Source organism: Schistocerca americana, chromosome 11, assembly GCF_021461395.2.
Source record: "Schistocerca americana isolate TAMUIC-IGC-003095 chromosome 11, iqSchAmer2.1, whole genome shotgun sequence".
Taxonomy (NCBI): domain Eukaryota; kingdom Metazoa; phylum Arthropoda; class Insecta; order Orthoptera; family Acrididae; genus Schistocerca; species Schistocerca americana.
Genome location: NC_060129.1, coordinates 27,744,053 through 27,761,441, shown reverse-complemented (window position 1 = coordinate 27,761,441; position 17,389 = coordinate 27,744,053). Strand labels below are relative to the sequence as shown.

The 17,389-nt window shown below is 43.6% G+C and overlaps 1 protein-coding gene across 6 annotated transcripts in view; it reads left to right on the top strand.

Moving 5' to 3' along the window:
• The window catches only part of LOC124553641 (zinc finger protein 708-like), a 174,710-nt gene that overhangs the window by 9,134 nt on the left and 148,187 nt on the right, over nt 1-17,389 (top strand). For all 6 annotated transcript variants that reach the window (XM_047127511.1, XM_047127512.1, XM_047127513.1 and 3 more), the window contains one exon: nt 696-758. In XM_047127511.1, coding sequence (XP_046983467.1) covers nt 696-758 — 63 coding nt within the window. The remainder of the gene's footprint in view (nt 1-695; nt 759-17,389) is intronic.

The following is a 17,389-nucleotide window of genomic DNA, read 5'->3' as shown; positions in this document are numbered from 1 at the left end:
TGTTGAATTACACTGAAACCCTCATCCACTGTAAGGCTAGCCTAAACAAAACAGTTTAGTTACGAGTAACCTCCAATTTTCAGTCTCTCTACTTTGAATTTATATCATATGTCTCTGTTTTTATGAACCTGATGTGAGAACTGTCATGACCATATTCAGGGCATTCATTTTTTGAATGGTGATTTATATCTGCCATACATCTTGCAAAGTGAGTAGTTAAAAGGAAATTTTTGCTGATAATCAACTTACCTTTTATACATCAATCTTCACTTATTGCTCTTGCTGGGAATAATGACAGAAATGAGGTTTAGATACTGCTTTTGTGTGCCTCTTCTATTCTGCAGCAGTATGTGTATCACTATCTAGAGGTGTGTAAAAATGCATTGACGATTCCAACACCTTATAGATGTTGTATGTGAAATGGCTCCATAGCGGCAAATGTCGGTTATAAAATATGATTGAAAATAGTAGTACAGGGAAAGGGCTGAAGTGCAGAATCCTAATTAATTTTCAGATATGTTGTCATTGATTATTTACATAATTTCACCACCAGTATCACTAAATAAATTTTACTTACTATGCACCAGCACAATTGCTTTGTCAGAAAAAAAGACATGAAGTGATTAATCTTGTTAAACTTTTGTATGAATGCTTCATTGCACTCTTTACAGTGTTATTTTTTATTTTCACCACAGGTTCAGGTTTACCCATCCAGTGTGAAAATAAAGGAAGAATTGCAGGAGGATGTGAATCAAGAGGTAAATTTAATGTTTAAAATCTGTGTGACTACATAAAATTAAACTGTGATATTCTGTAGCACAGTTTTGGTGAATAGAATTTGATGGACAACTGATGAAGTTGTACAGAAACTTCTTGTTTTTCCCTGTATTGGCCATAAGGATGGCAGGCTGACAGAAACATAATGTGTACCTAGTAGGAAATAAGGAAAAGTAGGACAAATACAGCATTTTTAGAATTTACATTTCTCTGATCAAAGTATTATATTCGAGATAGTTAAGTGTTTATGTAGTAACACGACTCACATTTCCGAGCACTTCACCTAGTGTAGACCGGGAACTGTCTGCTAGGCATGCCCGATGTGAACTGGCTGGGCACAGTCCATGCTGCCTGAGTTGTTGTTCTGCCGGCAGAGGACGCGGCCGAATTCTTGCGTGCCCTCTAGCGTGCGGGACTTTACTTGCAGCAACTACTGTCCGTGACACACTGTGCTGGTGTGCGCCTCCTGCGATCTTTCTGGTGGCTACTGCACTCCTCCTCCTTCGGGAGGTGAAGCCACTGTGATCCACTGCATCGGAAGGTGGACCGTCGTGCAGTAACGATTACCTCCATGTCCATTGGAAGGCTGGAGTCGGGGGGGATCTGCCAACCCTCGAGCCTGAACCTCCGAATACGTTTGGAAGTGACCCACACGTAGAGGCCCCCGTCATCCCACTACCGGAGCCTGGGACAGAACGGGCGACAAGCCGTCGAATGCTAGATCCCGGTCCACGTTTGTAGGGGCAAGACCCAGTGGGGAAGGGACGACCACAGGTGAACCAGCCTCCTGAGAAACCAGGCCTGCGAGGGGGGCCGGCTCTCACCAGAGCATCTCTAACGATGGCGATGCTGGTACTGGAGCTACTGGAGGCCACCAAGGCTGAGAACCCTCGCAGTGTGGCGGAGTCACAGGTGGGAGAGGCGGTAGCATCCCCTGAGAAAACAACACGGGTGTTGGCAATGGGGAAGCCGGCGCCCGAGGGGTCGGAGGGTGGGTGTCTAAACATGGACATAGCTGATTTTGGTGACAACGTACCTCCTGGTCCCCTGCCTGGAAGGTATAGAACCGGCGGCCATTGCAGCACAGGACCACCACCGGTATCCATCGTGGATTGCGACCAAACCCACGTGCCCAGACCGACATACCCAATGTAAAGCAGGGTACCCTGTTTTGCGAAGACTGGCGAGTGCCAGGCCAGAGGAGGTGCAGCAGAGTCCTAGGTTGGCACCCGTGGAGGAGCTCTGCAGGGCTGCGTTCTCCCATTGGTGTGGTCCGGTATGCCGTCAGGAAAAACGTCAATGCCTCCTCCGCAGGAAATTAGTGCACATACATTTTCAACTGCGTCTTAAATGTGCGCGCCATGCGCTTGGCTTCCCCATTTGATTATGGATGAAAGGGGGGAGAGCAAACGTGCCGAATACCGAGGCGCCTACTAAAATCCTGGAAGGTCTGCAAAATATACTGAGGTCCATTGTCCGATACCAGGCTGACTGGCAGACCTTTCACAGAAAAGATTTTTGCTAGTGCTTGGATTGCAACTTCGGGAGTAGTTGAGGAGCAGCGAACCACTTATGGGAATCGGGAATAAGCATCAATGACAATGAGCCAGAAGGCATTGAGAAACAGGCCCACAAAATCTATGTGAACACGTTCCCATGCCTGGGTTGCAGGTGGCCATGAAGAGAACGCTGACCTGGGAAATGCCTGTTGGCTCTCACACTGGGAACAGGCGGCCACCAAGTGCTCAGTTTCTCTGTCAATACTGGGCCAGTACACATGTCTGCGAGCCAAGGTTTTAGTACGGTAAACACCCCAGTGCCCGTCATGTAATAAACTGGCAGGAACAACCATGCAAGGAGCTGGATCGTCGGTAGCCAGAAGGAGAACTCTTTCCAAGACTGAGAGGCGGTCTCAGAAGAAAATAATTATGAAGAGGGTCCAAGTCCCAACCTGGAGGTCGGGACGACCAGCCCTGCTGAACGAGGCGAACTACTTGCCGGAGGAACGGGTCAGCTTCTGTTTCCCTGGCGACTCTAGAACTAGTGATCGGGAAGCCATCAACCACTTGTCGGGATGCCACATCCAAATGAAAACACATAATCTCCTCCCGATCAAACTTAGGATCCGGGCCCACCTGAAGACAGAAAAGAGTGTCGGCATTGACGTGCTCTCCAGTAGGGCGAAAATGAATGTCATAATGGTACTTAGAGAGGAACAAGGCCCAGCGCTACAGTCTGTGGGCTGCCCAATCCGGAATCTGAGAGGCGGGGCCAAATAACGATATTAATGGCTTATGGTCAGTGATTAACTGAAACTTCGTGCCATACAAGAAAGGGTGAAACTTGGTAACAGCGTAGACAATGGCCAAAGACTCTTTTTTCCACCTGGGAGTAATGGGCCTGCACGGGACTAAGAGTCTTGGACGCAAACGCCAGTGGCTGCTTGGAGCCATCTGCATTGCGATGGGCCAGGACGGCCCCCACCCCATACTGCAAAGCATCTGTAGCCAGGACCAATGGCTTAGTGGGGTCAAAAGTATCCAAACAAGGCTCTGACGTGAGGACTCCCTTCAACCAGGTGAATGCTCGCTCGCATGCAGGCGACCAATCAAAAGGAACACCCTTGCGCAGAAGGCAGTACAGGGGGCGGGCTATGGTGGAAGCCCTGGGAATGAACCGGTGGTAATAGGCTATCTTGCCTAAAAAAGCTTGTAACTCCAGTGAAGCGGGCCGCAGAAGGTCGACGATACCTTGGACCAAACTTCCTAGCGGCTGGATGCCGTGCCGAGAGATCATGTAGCCCACATTCTCAGTGGACGGTTGGAAGAAGTTCGACTTACGCAGGTTGCAACGCAGCCCCACGGACCTGAATTTGAGGAGGGTTCAAAGGTTGTGCAAGTGTTCCTTCGTGCTGCGGCCTGTGACAATTACGTTGTCCAGGTAATTAATACAGTGGGGGATTGTCGACGTGATGTGCTCAAGATAACACTGAAATATCGCCGGGGCACTGGATATTCCGAAGGCCAACCGCTGGTATTGGTAAAGGCCAAACGGGGTGTTGATGACTGCCAGCTGTTTGGAGTCCTCATCAAGTGGTATCTGATGATAAGCCTCCCAAAAGATCGATTTTCGAAAAATATTGGCCTCCCACCACAGCGGAGAACAATTCATGAGAACAAGGCAAGGGATAGGTGTCCGCCACCAATTGGGAATTAATGGTGGCCTTGAAATCGCCACAAAGACGTAATTTTCCCAAGAGTTTCTTGACAATAATGAGGGGCGAAGCCCACTCACTAGAAGAAATGGGAAGAACGACCCCGAGGGCTGTCAGCCGGTCTAGCTCTGCTTTTACCTGAGGGCGGAGAGCTGCCTCACGCAAAGAAAACACGGGCGAGCTGCCGCCTTCAACGTTAAGTGAGCTTCAAAACATGCCCCAAGCCCTCCTCAAAGATATCCTGAAAGTCAGAGATCAAAGATTCCTATGACTGATAGGGAATGTCTTCGGAGACCAATTGTATGGTATCTGTGATAGAAAAACCGAAAGCTTGAAAGGCATCCAATCCAAAAAGGTTAGCGGAGCTCGCATCACTGACAACAATAAAAGAAAAGTAAGAGGCCGAGTGACTGATTTGTAAGTAACGTCAGTAGTGAATTGAACCAGTAGGGGAATGAGCTGTTTACCATAACCGCGTAGACGCCGGTAAACTGGCGCCAACGGGGCGACCCAAGGTCAGAGTAAGTTTGTGCATTCAACAAGGAAACTGCCGCACCCGTATCTACTTGCAGTTGTAATCGGCGCAACTGAACAGACACCGCGATAAAGAGTTTGTGTTTCCTGAATGTCAACGTCCATGTCCTCTGTACCTGCTTCCTTCGATTCTTTTCAGGCTGAGCGGCAAACTTTAGCAATGTCTTTCTTATTACATTAGCGACAAACGGCCCAACGCTGGGGCACTCTGACCGATCATGATGTATATAGCACGACACACAGGACGGAACTCTGTTTACGCGCGTGCGGGAGCGGCCATAATGGCCGGATTGTACCGCTCGCACGTCGTCAACTCCGGACGCAGTGGCCGCGGCCGCGCCGCCCTGAACCGCCGCGACGTCGCACCATGCTTCCAACTGTTGACCTTGCGCGTGAGAGACTTCATACGATTGAGCAATGGACAGGACCTCCTCAAGGGAAGGGTCTTCCAACTGCAGGGGCCGAACGAACCATGACGTCGCGCACCATAACGTGGGCATATGACTCTCGCGACTGCTCCATGACAAAATGACACTTGCAACTAAGACCGTGCAGTGTAGCGTCCCACGCTGTTTCTTGCATTGATAGAACTCGACCCTAGCCGCCACAACATGCGTGCGACGGCAATAATATGAAGACAGCAATGAGCACAATGCGTCAAAAGACAAGGACGAGGGTTCCTGTAATGGCGCTAGCTGCCGCAAAACTTGATACAGCGAGGGAGATATCCAAGACAAGAAAAGAGCACAACATACCTCCGCATCGGCAACATGAAACACCTGGAAATGCTGCCGAAGGCGATGTTCATATGCATACCAATCCTCCGCCGTCTCATCATATGGGGGAAAGAGAGGAGGGAACAGCGCTGGAGCAGACTGCGTGGAGAGCAACGCCGGAAGCACTTGTTTCATGGTTGCCATGAGCTCCGTCTCCTGCTCAATCAAAACCCGCACTAAATCCTCCATGCCGTGGAAAAGCTGCAAAACCGGAACGAAGACGCAACACACGAAAGAACGACCCTACTCGTCACCAATTGTGTAGTAACATGATTCACGTTTCTGTCGTACTTCTCCTAGTGTAGACTGGGAACTGTCTGCTAGGCATGCCTGATGTGAACTGGCTGGGCACAGCCCATGCTGCCTGAGTTGTTTTTCTGCCTCTGTTCCGCCAGCAGAGGATGCGGCCAAATTCTTGCGGGCCCTCTGGTGGGCGGGACTTTACTTGCGGCAACTATTGTCCGTGACGCACCGTGCTGATGGGCGCCTCCCGTGATCTTTGTGGTGGCTACTGCAGTTTACAACATATTTATTTGTAAAATTACTTCCTTATACAGGATACCTCACCGAAGAGTATGGCGCATTTTCTTTGATAATCAGCAAATATTTGCAGTTTCATTTTTGTAATGTGTAGATGAAGTTGACACGAAAAAGTATTGCTTGTCATGTTTCACATGACACAATGTCAATGGAAAATGTCAGTTTCTTTCCTATTCTAAGAAAAATAATCTTTAGAGTGGAATGTTACATGTTCAGTGTGTGCTAGTCATCCCAGATTAATGTAGTGTGACATTTAGTTTAATGACACATTAACAAGGATAGTAAAACAAAGAATAACCAGTACCTGAGCAGAGAGCGAGTAATGTTGCTGCAGAGCACGGGGCCCAACTGCTCATGGGACAGGGCAAAATGGACAAGGAAGATGTGGTGAACACATTTCCATAAAAATGAAAACAGCTGAATTGCCAGTGTATGCACCTCAGTCTTCTGCACACCACACCACACTCTAGAATACAGCATATACAAACCTTCAGAAGTAACAGACATGCTTTTGTTTACTCGTGAATGCTGTAAATGTTATCATTTTGTTTGATTCTTGTTGCTGTGGTGTGTGTTTCTGACTAGATTCCATAACACGATTTTTGTTGTTGGTCTTGTGTAATGAGGTTGACAGGGAAACAGCTCAAGTGTATATGGAAATATATCTGGAATGAGAAGAGAGCCACCCTCTAGTAATACAGTAAGCTTGACACATGGTATGAGCAGATCCACACAGCAAACCATTGATGCTTGCTAGTTCAAATCTCACACACCACAGTGCATCGAATTTTAAGAGACTCGAAGTTGCACCCATACTGCCACCCTGGGTACCATAAGCTTTTAGTAGATGACAAGGCCAATCGGGTAATCTTTTGTGGGTGAGTATTGAATCAGTGTATTAGCTTGGTGAAGGCGACTCAGTTCACAGACCAGTCAACATTTTCCACACAGTCATGCAAAATCATCGTGCTAAACACTGCTGGACCTCCGGGAACCTTCAATGTCTGTGTGAGCCAGAGAATGTATGATGGGCTGTCAGTTGCTGGGGAGGCATTATCAATAAACATGTGGTAGGTTCCCACTTTTTCCAAAGATAGGTTGAGTGAGAGAATGTGCCCAAACTTCCTTCAGAATTAACTGTTTTCTATGGTTGATGTGATGATATTAATTTAAGCATGAGACTGGAATAGAAGGGAGAACCGATAGAGGTACTCAAGGTACCCTCCGCCACACACCGTCAGGTGGCTTGCGGAGTATGGATGTAGCTGTAGATGTAGAAGTGATGTGGATGCAAAAGAATTGTGCACCTGGCTACTGCATTGCACCTGCATGCCCAGCAGCACAAAATGATAGGCAGACATATGATCATCGCATGCCAGCTAGGCCACTTGATCAGTCTCTACTTCACTTGGATAGCTGGGAACAAAAAAGATTCAGTGTATGAAGAACAATGTGAGAACCATGAGGAGGTGGACAACTGCATCAGGCAAAACCTTTCTGCACTTGGGTCATATGATGAACTGCACACAACACCTCGCATCTATTCTAGCCTGGAACAGTGTTCAGAAAAAATGGTGGTTTGTTTGGACACATAGTGTAAGGGACTAATTCAATCAAAGAATGATTAATTTTTGTTTCCTTTTAAAAAAAAAAAACCCTTAAGAAATTTTTGGCTGCTTAGAATTCAGTGTTACTTTGTTGTGTTATGTGGACACGCATGTCCACAGTGAAGAATCAATAATAAAGCAGAAAAATAAGCTTATTGTTAATATTCTTAGTTGTAGGCTGCAAATCTGTTACAGACTGTTGCTTTGATAATAACTAATTTGACAGTTTAAGAACTGTATTGTAAAAGTCTACTCTTTCCATTCACTATGTTGTTGTTGTTGTTGTTGTTGTGGTCTTCAGTCCTGAGGCTGGTTTGATGCAGCTCTCCATGCTAATCTACCCTGTGCAAGCTCCTTCGTCTCCCAGTACCTACTGCAACCTACATCCTTCTGAATCTGCTTAGTGTATTCATCTCTTGGTCTCCCTCGACGATTTTTACCCTCCACACTGCCCTCCAATGCTAAATTTGTTATTCCTTGATGCCCCAGGACATGTCCTACCAACCGATCCCTTCTTCTAGTCAAGTTGTGCCACAAACTTCTCTTCTCCCCAATCCTATTCAATACCTCCTCATTAGTTACGTGATCTACCCACCTAATCTTCAACATTCTTCTGTAGCACCACATTTCAAAAGCTTCTATTTTCTTCTTGTCCAAACTATTTATTGTCCATGTTTCACTTCCATACATGGCTACACTCCATACAAATACTTTCAGAAATGACTTCCTGACACTTAAATCTATACTTGATGTTAACAAATTTCTCTTCTTCAGAATTGCTTTCCTTGCCATTGCCAGTCTACATTTTATATCCTCTCTACTTCGAGCATCATCAGTTATTTTGCTCCCCAAATAGCAAAACTCCTTTACTACTTTAAGCGTCTCATTTCCTAATCTAATTCCCTCAGCATCAACCAACTTAATTCGACTACATTCCATTATCCTCGTTTTGCTTTTGTTGATGTTCATCTTATACCATCCTTTCAAGATACAGTCCGTTCCGTTCAGCTGCTCTTCCAAGTCCTTTGCTGTCTCTGACAGAATTACAATGTCATCGGCGAACCTCAAAGTTTTTATTTCTTCTCCCTGGATTTTACTACCTACTCCAAATTTTTCTTTTGTTTCCTTTACTGCTTGCTCAACATAGAGATTGAATAATATCGGGGAGAGGCTACAACCCTGTCTCACTCCCTTCGCAACCACTGCTTCCCTTTCATGCCCCTCGACTCGTATAACTGCCATCTGGTTTCTGTACAAATTGTAAATAGCCTTTCGCTCCCTGTATTGTACCCTGGACACCTTTAGAATAATGTAGGTTGCAGTAGGTACTGGGAGATGAAGAAGCTTGCGCAGGATAGAGTAGCATGGAGAGCTGCACCAAACCAGTCTCAGGACTGAAGACCACAACAACAACAACAACAACCTTTAGAATTTGAAAGAGAGTATTCCAGTCAACATTGTCAAAAGCTTTCTCTAAGTATATAAATGCTAGAAATGTAGGTTTGCCTTTACTTAATCTTCCTTCTAAGATAAGTCGTAAGGTCAGTATTGCCTCACGCGTTCCACCATTTCTACGGAATCGAAACTGATCTTTCCCGAGATCGGCTTCTACCAGTTTTTCCATTCAGCTGTGACTCATTAAACTGATAGTTCGGTAATTTTCACATCTGTCAACACCTGCTTTCTTTGGGATTGGAATTATTATATTCTTCTTGAAGTCTGAGGGTATTTCGCCTGTCTCGTACACCTTGCCCACCAGATGGTAAAGTTTTGTCAGGACTGGCTCTCCCAAGGCCGTCAGTAGTTCCAGCAGAATGTTGTCTACTCCCGGGGCCTTGTTTTGACTCAGGTCTTTCAGTGCTCTGTCAAACTCTTCATGCAGTATCGTATCTCCCATTTCATCTTCATCTACATCCTCTTCCATTTCCATAATATTGACCTCAAGTACATCGCCCTTGTATAGACCCTCTATATACTCCTTCCACCTTTCTGCTTTCCCTTCTTTGCTTAGAACTGGGTTTCCATATGAGCTCTTGATATTCATACAAGTGGCTCTCTTTTCTCTAAAGGTCTCTTTAATTTTCCTTAGGCTGTATCTATCTTACCCCTAGTGAGATAAGCCTCTACGTCCTTACATTTGTCCTTTAGCCATGCCTGCTTAGCCGTTTTGCACTTCCTATCGATCTCATTTTTGAGACGTTTGTATTCCTTTTTGCCTGCTTCATTTACTGCATTTTTATATTTTCTTCTTTCATCAATTAAATTCAATATTTCTTCTGTTACCCAAGGATTTCTACAGGCCTCGTCTTTTTACCTACTTGATCCTCTGCTGCCTTCACTACGTCGTCCCTCGGAGCTACCCATTCGTCTTCTACTGTGTTTCTTTCCCCCATTCCTGTCAATTGTTCCCTTATGTTCTCCCTGAAACTCTGTACAACCTCTGGTTTAGTCAGTTTATCCAGGTCCCATCTCCTTAAATTCCCACCTTTTTGCAGTTTCTTCAGTTTTAACCTACAGTTCATAACCAATAGATTGTGGTCAGAGTCCACATCTGCCCCTGGAAATGTCCTACAATTTAAAACCTGGTTCCTAAATCTCTGTCTTACCATTATATAATCTATCTGATACCTTTTAGTATCTCCAGGATTCTTCCACGTATACAACCTTCTTTTATGATTCTTGAACCAAGTGTTGGCTATGATTAAGTTATGCTCTGTGCAAAATTCTACCAGACAGCTTCCTCTTTCATTTCTTAACCCCAATCCATATTCACCTACTATGTTTCCTTCTCTCGCCTTTCCTACTGTCAAATTCCAGTCACCCATGACTATTAAATTTTCGTCTCCGTTCACTACCTGAATAATTTCTTTTATCTCATCATACATTTCTTCAATTTCTTCGTCATCTGCAGAGCATATAAACTTGTACTACTGTAGTAGGCATGGGCTTCGTGTCTATCTTGGCCACAATAATACGTTCACTATGCTGTTTGTAGTAGCTTACCCGCACTCCTATTTTTTTATTCATTATTAAACCTACTCCTGCATTATTGCTATTTGATTTTGTATTTATAACCTTGTATTCACCTGACCAGAAGTCTTGTTCCTCCTGCCACCGAACTTCACTAATTCCCACTATATCTAACTTTAACCTATCTATTTCTTTTTTTAAATTTTCTAACCTACCTGCCCGATTAAGGGATCTGACATTCCACGCTCTGATCTGTGGAATGCCAGTTTTCTTTCTCCTGATAATGACGTCCTCCTGAGTAGTCCCCACCCGGAGAGCGGAATGTGGGACTATTTTACCTCCAGAATATTTTACCCAAGAGGACGCCATCATCATTTAACCATACAGTAAAGCTGCATGCCCTCGGGAAAAATTACGGCTGTAGTTTCCCCCTTGCTTTCAGCTGTTCGCAGTACCACAACAGCAAGGCCGTTTTGGTTAGTGTTACAAGGCCAGATCAGTCAATCATCCAGACTGTTGCCCCTGCAACTACTGAAAAGGCTGCTGCCCCTCTTCAGGAACCACATGTTTGTCTGGCCTCTCAACAGATACCCCTCCGTTGTGGTTGCACCTACGGTACGGCTATCTGTATCGTTTTGGCACGCAAGCCTCCCCACCAACGGCAAGGTCCATGGTTCATGGGGGGGGGGGGGTCCATTCACTAACTGTGTAATTAAGTTGAATTAAAAGTTATTCTTCTACTTTCTGCTATATTATCTTCATTTGAAATAGTAGTGAAATACATTAGATAACATCGTGAAATACAGCACAGAAGATAGTGAAATACATTAGATAAGATTCTTTTAGGCATATGCAAACTGAAACAAAGTGCCATTCTGTGAGATCATCTTATAAGTTAATGTGTATTGGTCTGATTTAGTACTTGCGGCTATTCAGATTGCTCTTTACTATCCCCTAATGCAGTTTATAACTACAACAGACAGTGAAATGCTGAGCAAGGTGGTGCAGTGCTTAGCACACTGAACTCACATTCTGGAGGATGACGGTTCAATCCCGCATCCAGCCTACCTGATTTAGGTTTTCCGAGATTTCCCTAAATTGCTTCAGACAAATGCTGGGATGGTCCCTTTGAAAGTGCATGACCGACTTCCGTCCCTATCCTTCCCTAAGCCAATGAGACAGATGACCTCTCTGTTTGGTCTCTTCCACCAAACCAACCCAACCCGACCCAATCAGTAAACATTTGTTTTCCATGTCTTCTTTGCCCAAATTTCCTCCTCTCACGTGCCGCTATCAGAACATGCCACTTGAACTAAAACAAATATTTGTTGTCACAGTTGTCATGGTTAATATGATTATTCATTTGAAAAAGGAATATCCAGGTTGAATTTATGATTGTGTCAAAAATAAATTTCAATCATTGATGATTGTTATATGCGTGAATTTATATCTTCTACCATTTCTTATATCCCTATTAGAATTTTTGTAATGAGTAGAAAGGTTGGGGAACTTGAAGTAATAGTTTGTCCATATGAATATTTTTTTTTTCTGTAAATGGGAAAGTAAACAAACAGATAACTTTGGAATTCTCAATACATGTTTGTGGAATGGAGAAGTGGATGGAAGGAAAAGTATAAATAATGTTGTAATTTTTGTAATAAACATAGTCACACGATTTTAGTGGTAACACAGCTACATACATAGCTGCAAACCACACTGAAGTGCATTGCAGAGGGTGCTTACAATTTACCACATTTTAAGATTTTTTTCTGCTTCCAGTCATGTATGGAGTGTGGGAGAGTAAATGATGCAGTGCCTTTTTGCAAGCTGTAATGAGTCTAATGTTGTCTTCAGTCCTGATGAGAGTCATAAATGGGGGGAGAGAGGGAGGAAAGGAGGGGGGTGGAAAATACCTTTAGATTCTTTACAGTGTATAAGTATGTTTTTCAGGATAATCAGTGACTTGTCTTAAGGGGTCTCCCAATTTAGCTTTCACATCATATCTGTGATGCTCTTCTGTGGTTGAAGCAAACTTATGTCCATTTGTACTCCTTTCCGTATGTTCAATAGCCTCTGTTAACTTCAGAAGTATTGTAGGATAGCGTGGACAAGTGTTTTGTAAGCAGTGTCCTTTGTAGTGTCTCTATATCCTAACAATGAACCACAGTTCATCACCTGCTCTGCACATGACAACCGATGTAGCATAGAGATGATTCATGTTTGAGTTCAGAGAATATTGTAGAATTTTACAACAAATGCTCATCAGTTAGATTGTTCAGTAATTTTGTGGATCACTTCTGCTACCCTCCTTATAAGAGGTGTGATCTGTACTTTCCTCCAGTCGCCAGACACAGTAATTTATTTATTTACTTGCTTATTTTTCAAGTGATGGTGTATGCAGGATGTCCCAGGGACAATGGTCAATATTCAAGGACATGTCAGGAATGATCATTCAAAGAAAAGAAAGTCTGGTAATTGTGGGCTCCAAAATGCATACCTGAAGAACTATGAGCATTTATTATGTAGAAGAGATGTCTTTCACAGTAATTTATGAAAAGTTCTCATAGCTCTTGAAAGGTGTGTACTTTAGAGCCCATGCTTATTGGACATTAGTTCTCATTTTGCTCCAAATTACCACCTCTCAAACTATGGAAAGCAGAGAGCTTGCAGTGGAAGAGATTTGTTTTATAGTATTGTATCTCTTAATTTGTGCAGTTTAGAGCCCATGTTTACTAGAATTTTTTTTTTTTTTATCTGAATCATTGTTCCTGTCATATCCCGGAGTACTGACCATTCCTCCTGCGACATACTGTATTATGATTCCAATGCGAGCTAACTCAGCTACAATTTCAGTATAGAATACTAAACGGGATTCCGTTGGCCTTAAAGCCTTGTTCAATTTTAGTGATTTTAGCTGTTTGTTAATTTGGGGAGAAGAGGAGTTTGTGGCATAACTTGACTAGAAGAAGGGATCTGTTGGTAGGACATGTCCTGAGGCATTAAGGGATCATCAATTTAGTATCGGAGGGCAGCGTGGAGGGTAAAAATCGTAGGGGGAGACCAAGAGATGAATACACTAAGCAGATTCAGAAAGATGGAGGTTGTAGTTGGTACTGGGATATGAAGAAACTTGCAGAGGAGAGCTGCATCAAACGAGTCTCAGGAATGAAGACTACTACAACAATAACAACGACGTTAACACCACTGACACTAATATTTCTATTACTTAGCATTGCAGTAGTGTGAAAATTAAGCTAGGACACTAGTTCTACACATTACGTGGTAAAGGAATATTTGAAATGAAAATGGAGTACATCATTTCTGGTTTTGCTTTGCTACCTTCACTTTCAGTTCCTATGTGATGCATGTCTGTCAGGACACTAACTTTGGTGCCACTGGCCACTTTTACATCTACATATGCATTTATACTCTGCAAGCCACCCAGCGGTGTGTGGCGGAGGGCACTTTACGTGCCACTGTCATTACCTCCCTTTCCTGTTGCACTTGCGTATGGTTCGCGGGAAGAACGACTGCTGGAAAGCCTCCATGCGTGCCCGAATCTCTCTGATTTTACATTCATGATCGCAGTGGGAGGTATAAGCAGGGGGAAGCAATATATACCAAACCTCATCCAGAAACGTACCCTCTCCAAACCTGGACAGCAAGCTACACCGTGATGCAGAGCACCTCTCTTGCAGGGACTGCCTCTTGAATTTGCTAATAATCTCTGTAACGCTATCACGCTTACCAAATAACCCTGTGACAAAACGCGCCTCTTTTCTTTGGACCTTCTCTATCTCCTCCGTCAACCCGACCTGGTACGGATCCCACACTGATGAGCAATACTCAAGTACAGGTCGAACGAGTGTTTTGTAAGCCACCTCCATTGTTGATGGATTACATTTTCTAAGGACTCTTCCAATGAATCTGAACCTGGGATGATGATGGCATTGAAACAGAGGATGACACTCGTAAAGCTGAAATACTAAACACCTTTTTCCAAAGCTGTTTCACAGAGGAAGACCGCACTGCAGTTTCTTCTCTAAATCCTCGCACTTACGAAAAAATGGCTGACATCGAAATAAGTGTCCAAGGAATAGAAAAGCAACTGAAATCACTCAACAGAGGAAAGTCCACTGGACCTGATGGGATACCAATTCGATTCTATACAGACTACGTGAAAGAACTTGCCCCCCCTTGTAACAGCCGTGTGCTGCAAGTCTAGAGGAATGGAAGGTTCCAAATGATTGGAAAAGAGCACAGGTAGTCCCAGTTTTCAAGAAGCGTCATCGAGCAAATGCGCAAAACTCCTATATCTCTGACATCAATCTGTTGTAGAATTTTAGAACATGTTTTTTGCATGCGTATCATGTTATTTCCGGACACCTTACCAACAATTAATTTTATATGATCATTCCACTTCAAATTGTTCTGTACGCATACTCCCAGATATTTTACAGAAGTAACTGCTGCTAGTGTTAGTGCCGCTATCATATAATCATACAATAAAGGATCCTTCTTTCTATGTATTCGCAATACATTACATTTGTCTATGTTAAGGGTCAGTTGCCACTCCCTGCACCAAGTGCAGATCTCCCTGCATTTCGCTGCAATTTTCTAATGCTGCAACTTCTCTGTATACTACAGGATCATCCGTGAAAAGCCTCATGGAACTTCCAACACTATCTACTAGGTCATTTATATATATTGTGAAAAGCAGTGGTCCCATAACACTCCCCTGTGGCACATCAGAGGTTACTTTAATGTCTGTAGACGCCTCTCCATTCAGAACAATAGGCTGTGTTCTGTTTGCTAAAAGCTCTTCAATCCAGCCACACAGCTGGTCTGATATTCTGTAGGCTCTTACTTTGTTTATCAGGCGACAGTGCAGAACTGTATCAAACGCCTTCCGGAAGTCAAGGAGAATGGCATCTACCTGGGAGCCTGTATCTAATATTTTCTGGGTCTCATGAACAAATAAAGTGAGTTGGGTCTCACACGATTGCTGTTTCCGGAATCCATGTTGATTCCTACAGAGGAGATTCAAGGTTTCCGGAAATAACATGATACGCATGCAAAAAACATGTTCTAAAATTCTACAACAGATTGATGTCAGAGATATAGGAGTTTTGCGCATTTGCTCGATGACGCTTCTTGAAAACTGGGACTACCTGTGCTCTTTTCCAATCATTTGGAACCTTCCATTCCTCTAGACTTGCAGCACACGGCTGTTACAAGGGGGGGCAAGTTCTTTCACGTAGTCTGTATAGAATCGAATTGGTATCCCATCAGGTCCAGTGGACTTTCCTCTGTTGAGTGATTTCAGTTGCTTTTCTATTCCTTGGACACTTATTTCGATGTCAGCCATTTTTTCGTAAGTGCGAGGATTTAGAGAAGAAACTGCAGTGCGGTCTTCCTCTGTGAAACAGCTTTGGAAAAAGGTGTTTAGTATTTCAGCTTTACGAGTGTCATCCTCTGTTTCAATGCCATCATCATCCCAGGGTGTCTGGATATGCTGTTTCCACCCACTTACTGATTTAACGTGCGACCAGAACTTCCTAGGATTTTCTGTCAAGTCGGTACATAGAATTTTACTTTCTAATTCACTGAACGCTTCATGCATAGCCCTTCTTATGCTAACTTTGACATCGTTCAGCTTCTGTTTGTCTGAAAGGTTTTGGCTGTGTTTAAACTTGCAGTGAAGTTCTCTTTTCTTTTGCAGTAGTTTCCTAACTTTGTTGTTGAACCATGGTGGGTTTTTCCTGTCCCTCACAGTATTACGTGGCACATACCTGTCTAAACTGCATTTTACAATTGTCTTGAACTTTTTCCATAAACACTCAACATTGTCACTGTCTGAACAGAAATTTTCGTGTTGATCTGTTAGCTAGTCTGAAATCTGCCTCCTATTACTCTTGCTAAACAGATAAACCTTCCTCCTTTTTTTTTATATTCCTATATACTTCCATATTCAGGGATGTTGCAATGGCCTTATGATCACTGATTCCCTGTTCTGCGCTTACAGAGTCGAAAAGTTCGGGTCTGTTTGTTATCAGTAGGTCCAAGGTGTTATCTCCATGAGTCAATCCTCTGTTTAATTGCTCGAGGTCATTTTTGGATAATGCACTCAATATAATGTCACTCGATGCTCTGTCCCTACCACTCATCCTAAACATCTGAGTGTCCCAGTCTATATATGGTAAATTGAAATCTCTACCTAAGACTATAACATGCTGAGGAAATTTATGTGAAATGTATTCCAGATTTTCACTCAGTTGTTCTGCTACTAATGCTGCTGAGTTGGGAGGTCAGTAAAAGGAGCCAATTATTAACCTAGCTTGGCTGTTGAGTATAACCTCCACCCATAATAATTCACAGGAACTATCCACTTCTATTTCACAGGATAAACTACACATGATCATTATTCTCTCTCTCTCTCTCTCTCTCTCTCTCTCTCTCTCTCTCTCTCTCTCTCTCTCACACACACACACACACACACACACACACACACACACACACTCTTTCAAATTCTGAAGCTGGAAGGAGTCAAATACATGGAGCAAAAGGCTATTTACAATTTGTACAGAAAACAGATGGCAGTTATGAGAGTCAAGGGCATGCATGAAAGGGAAGCATTGGTTGGGAAGGGAGTGAGACAATGTTGTAGCCTATCCCAAATCTGTATGTTGAGCAAGCAGTAAAGGAAACAAAACGGAAATTTGAAGCAGGACTTAAATTCCACGGAGAAGAAGTAAAAACTTTGAGGTTTGCTGATGACATTGTAATTCTGTCACAGACAGCAAAGGACTTGGAAGAGCAGTTGAACGGAATGGATAGTGTCTTGAAAAGATGATATAAGATGAATATATGATATAAGATGAATATCAACAAAAGCAAAACAAGGATCATTGAATGTATTCAAATTAAATCAGGTGATGCTGAGGGAATTAGCTTAGGAAATGAGAGACTTA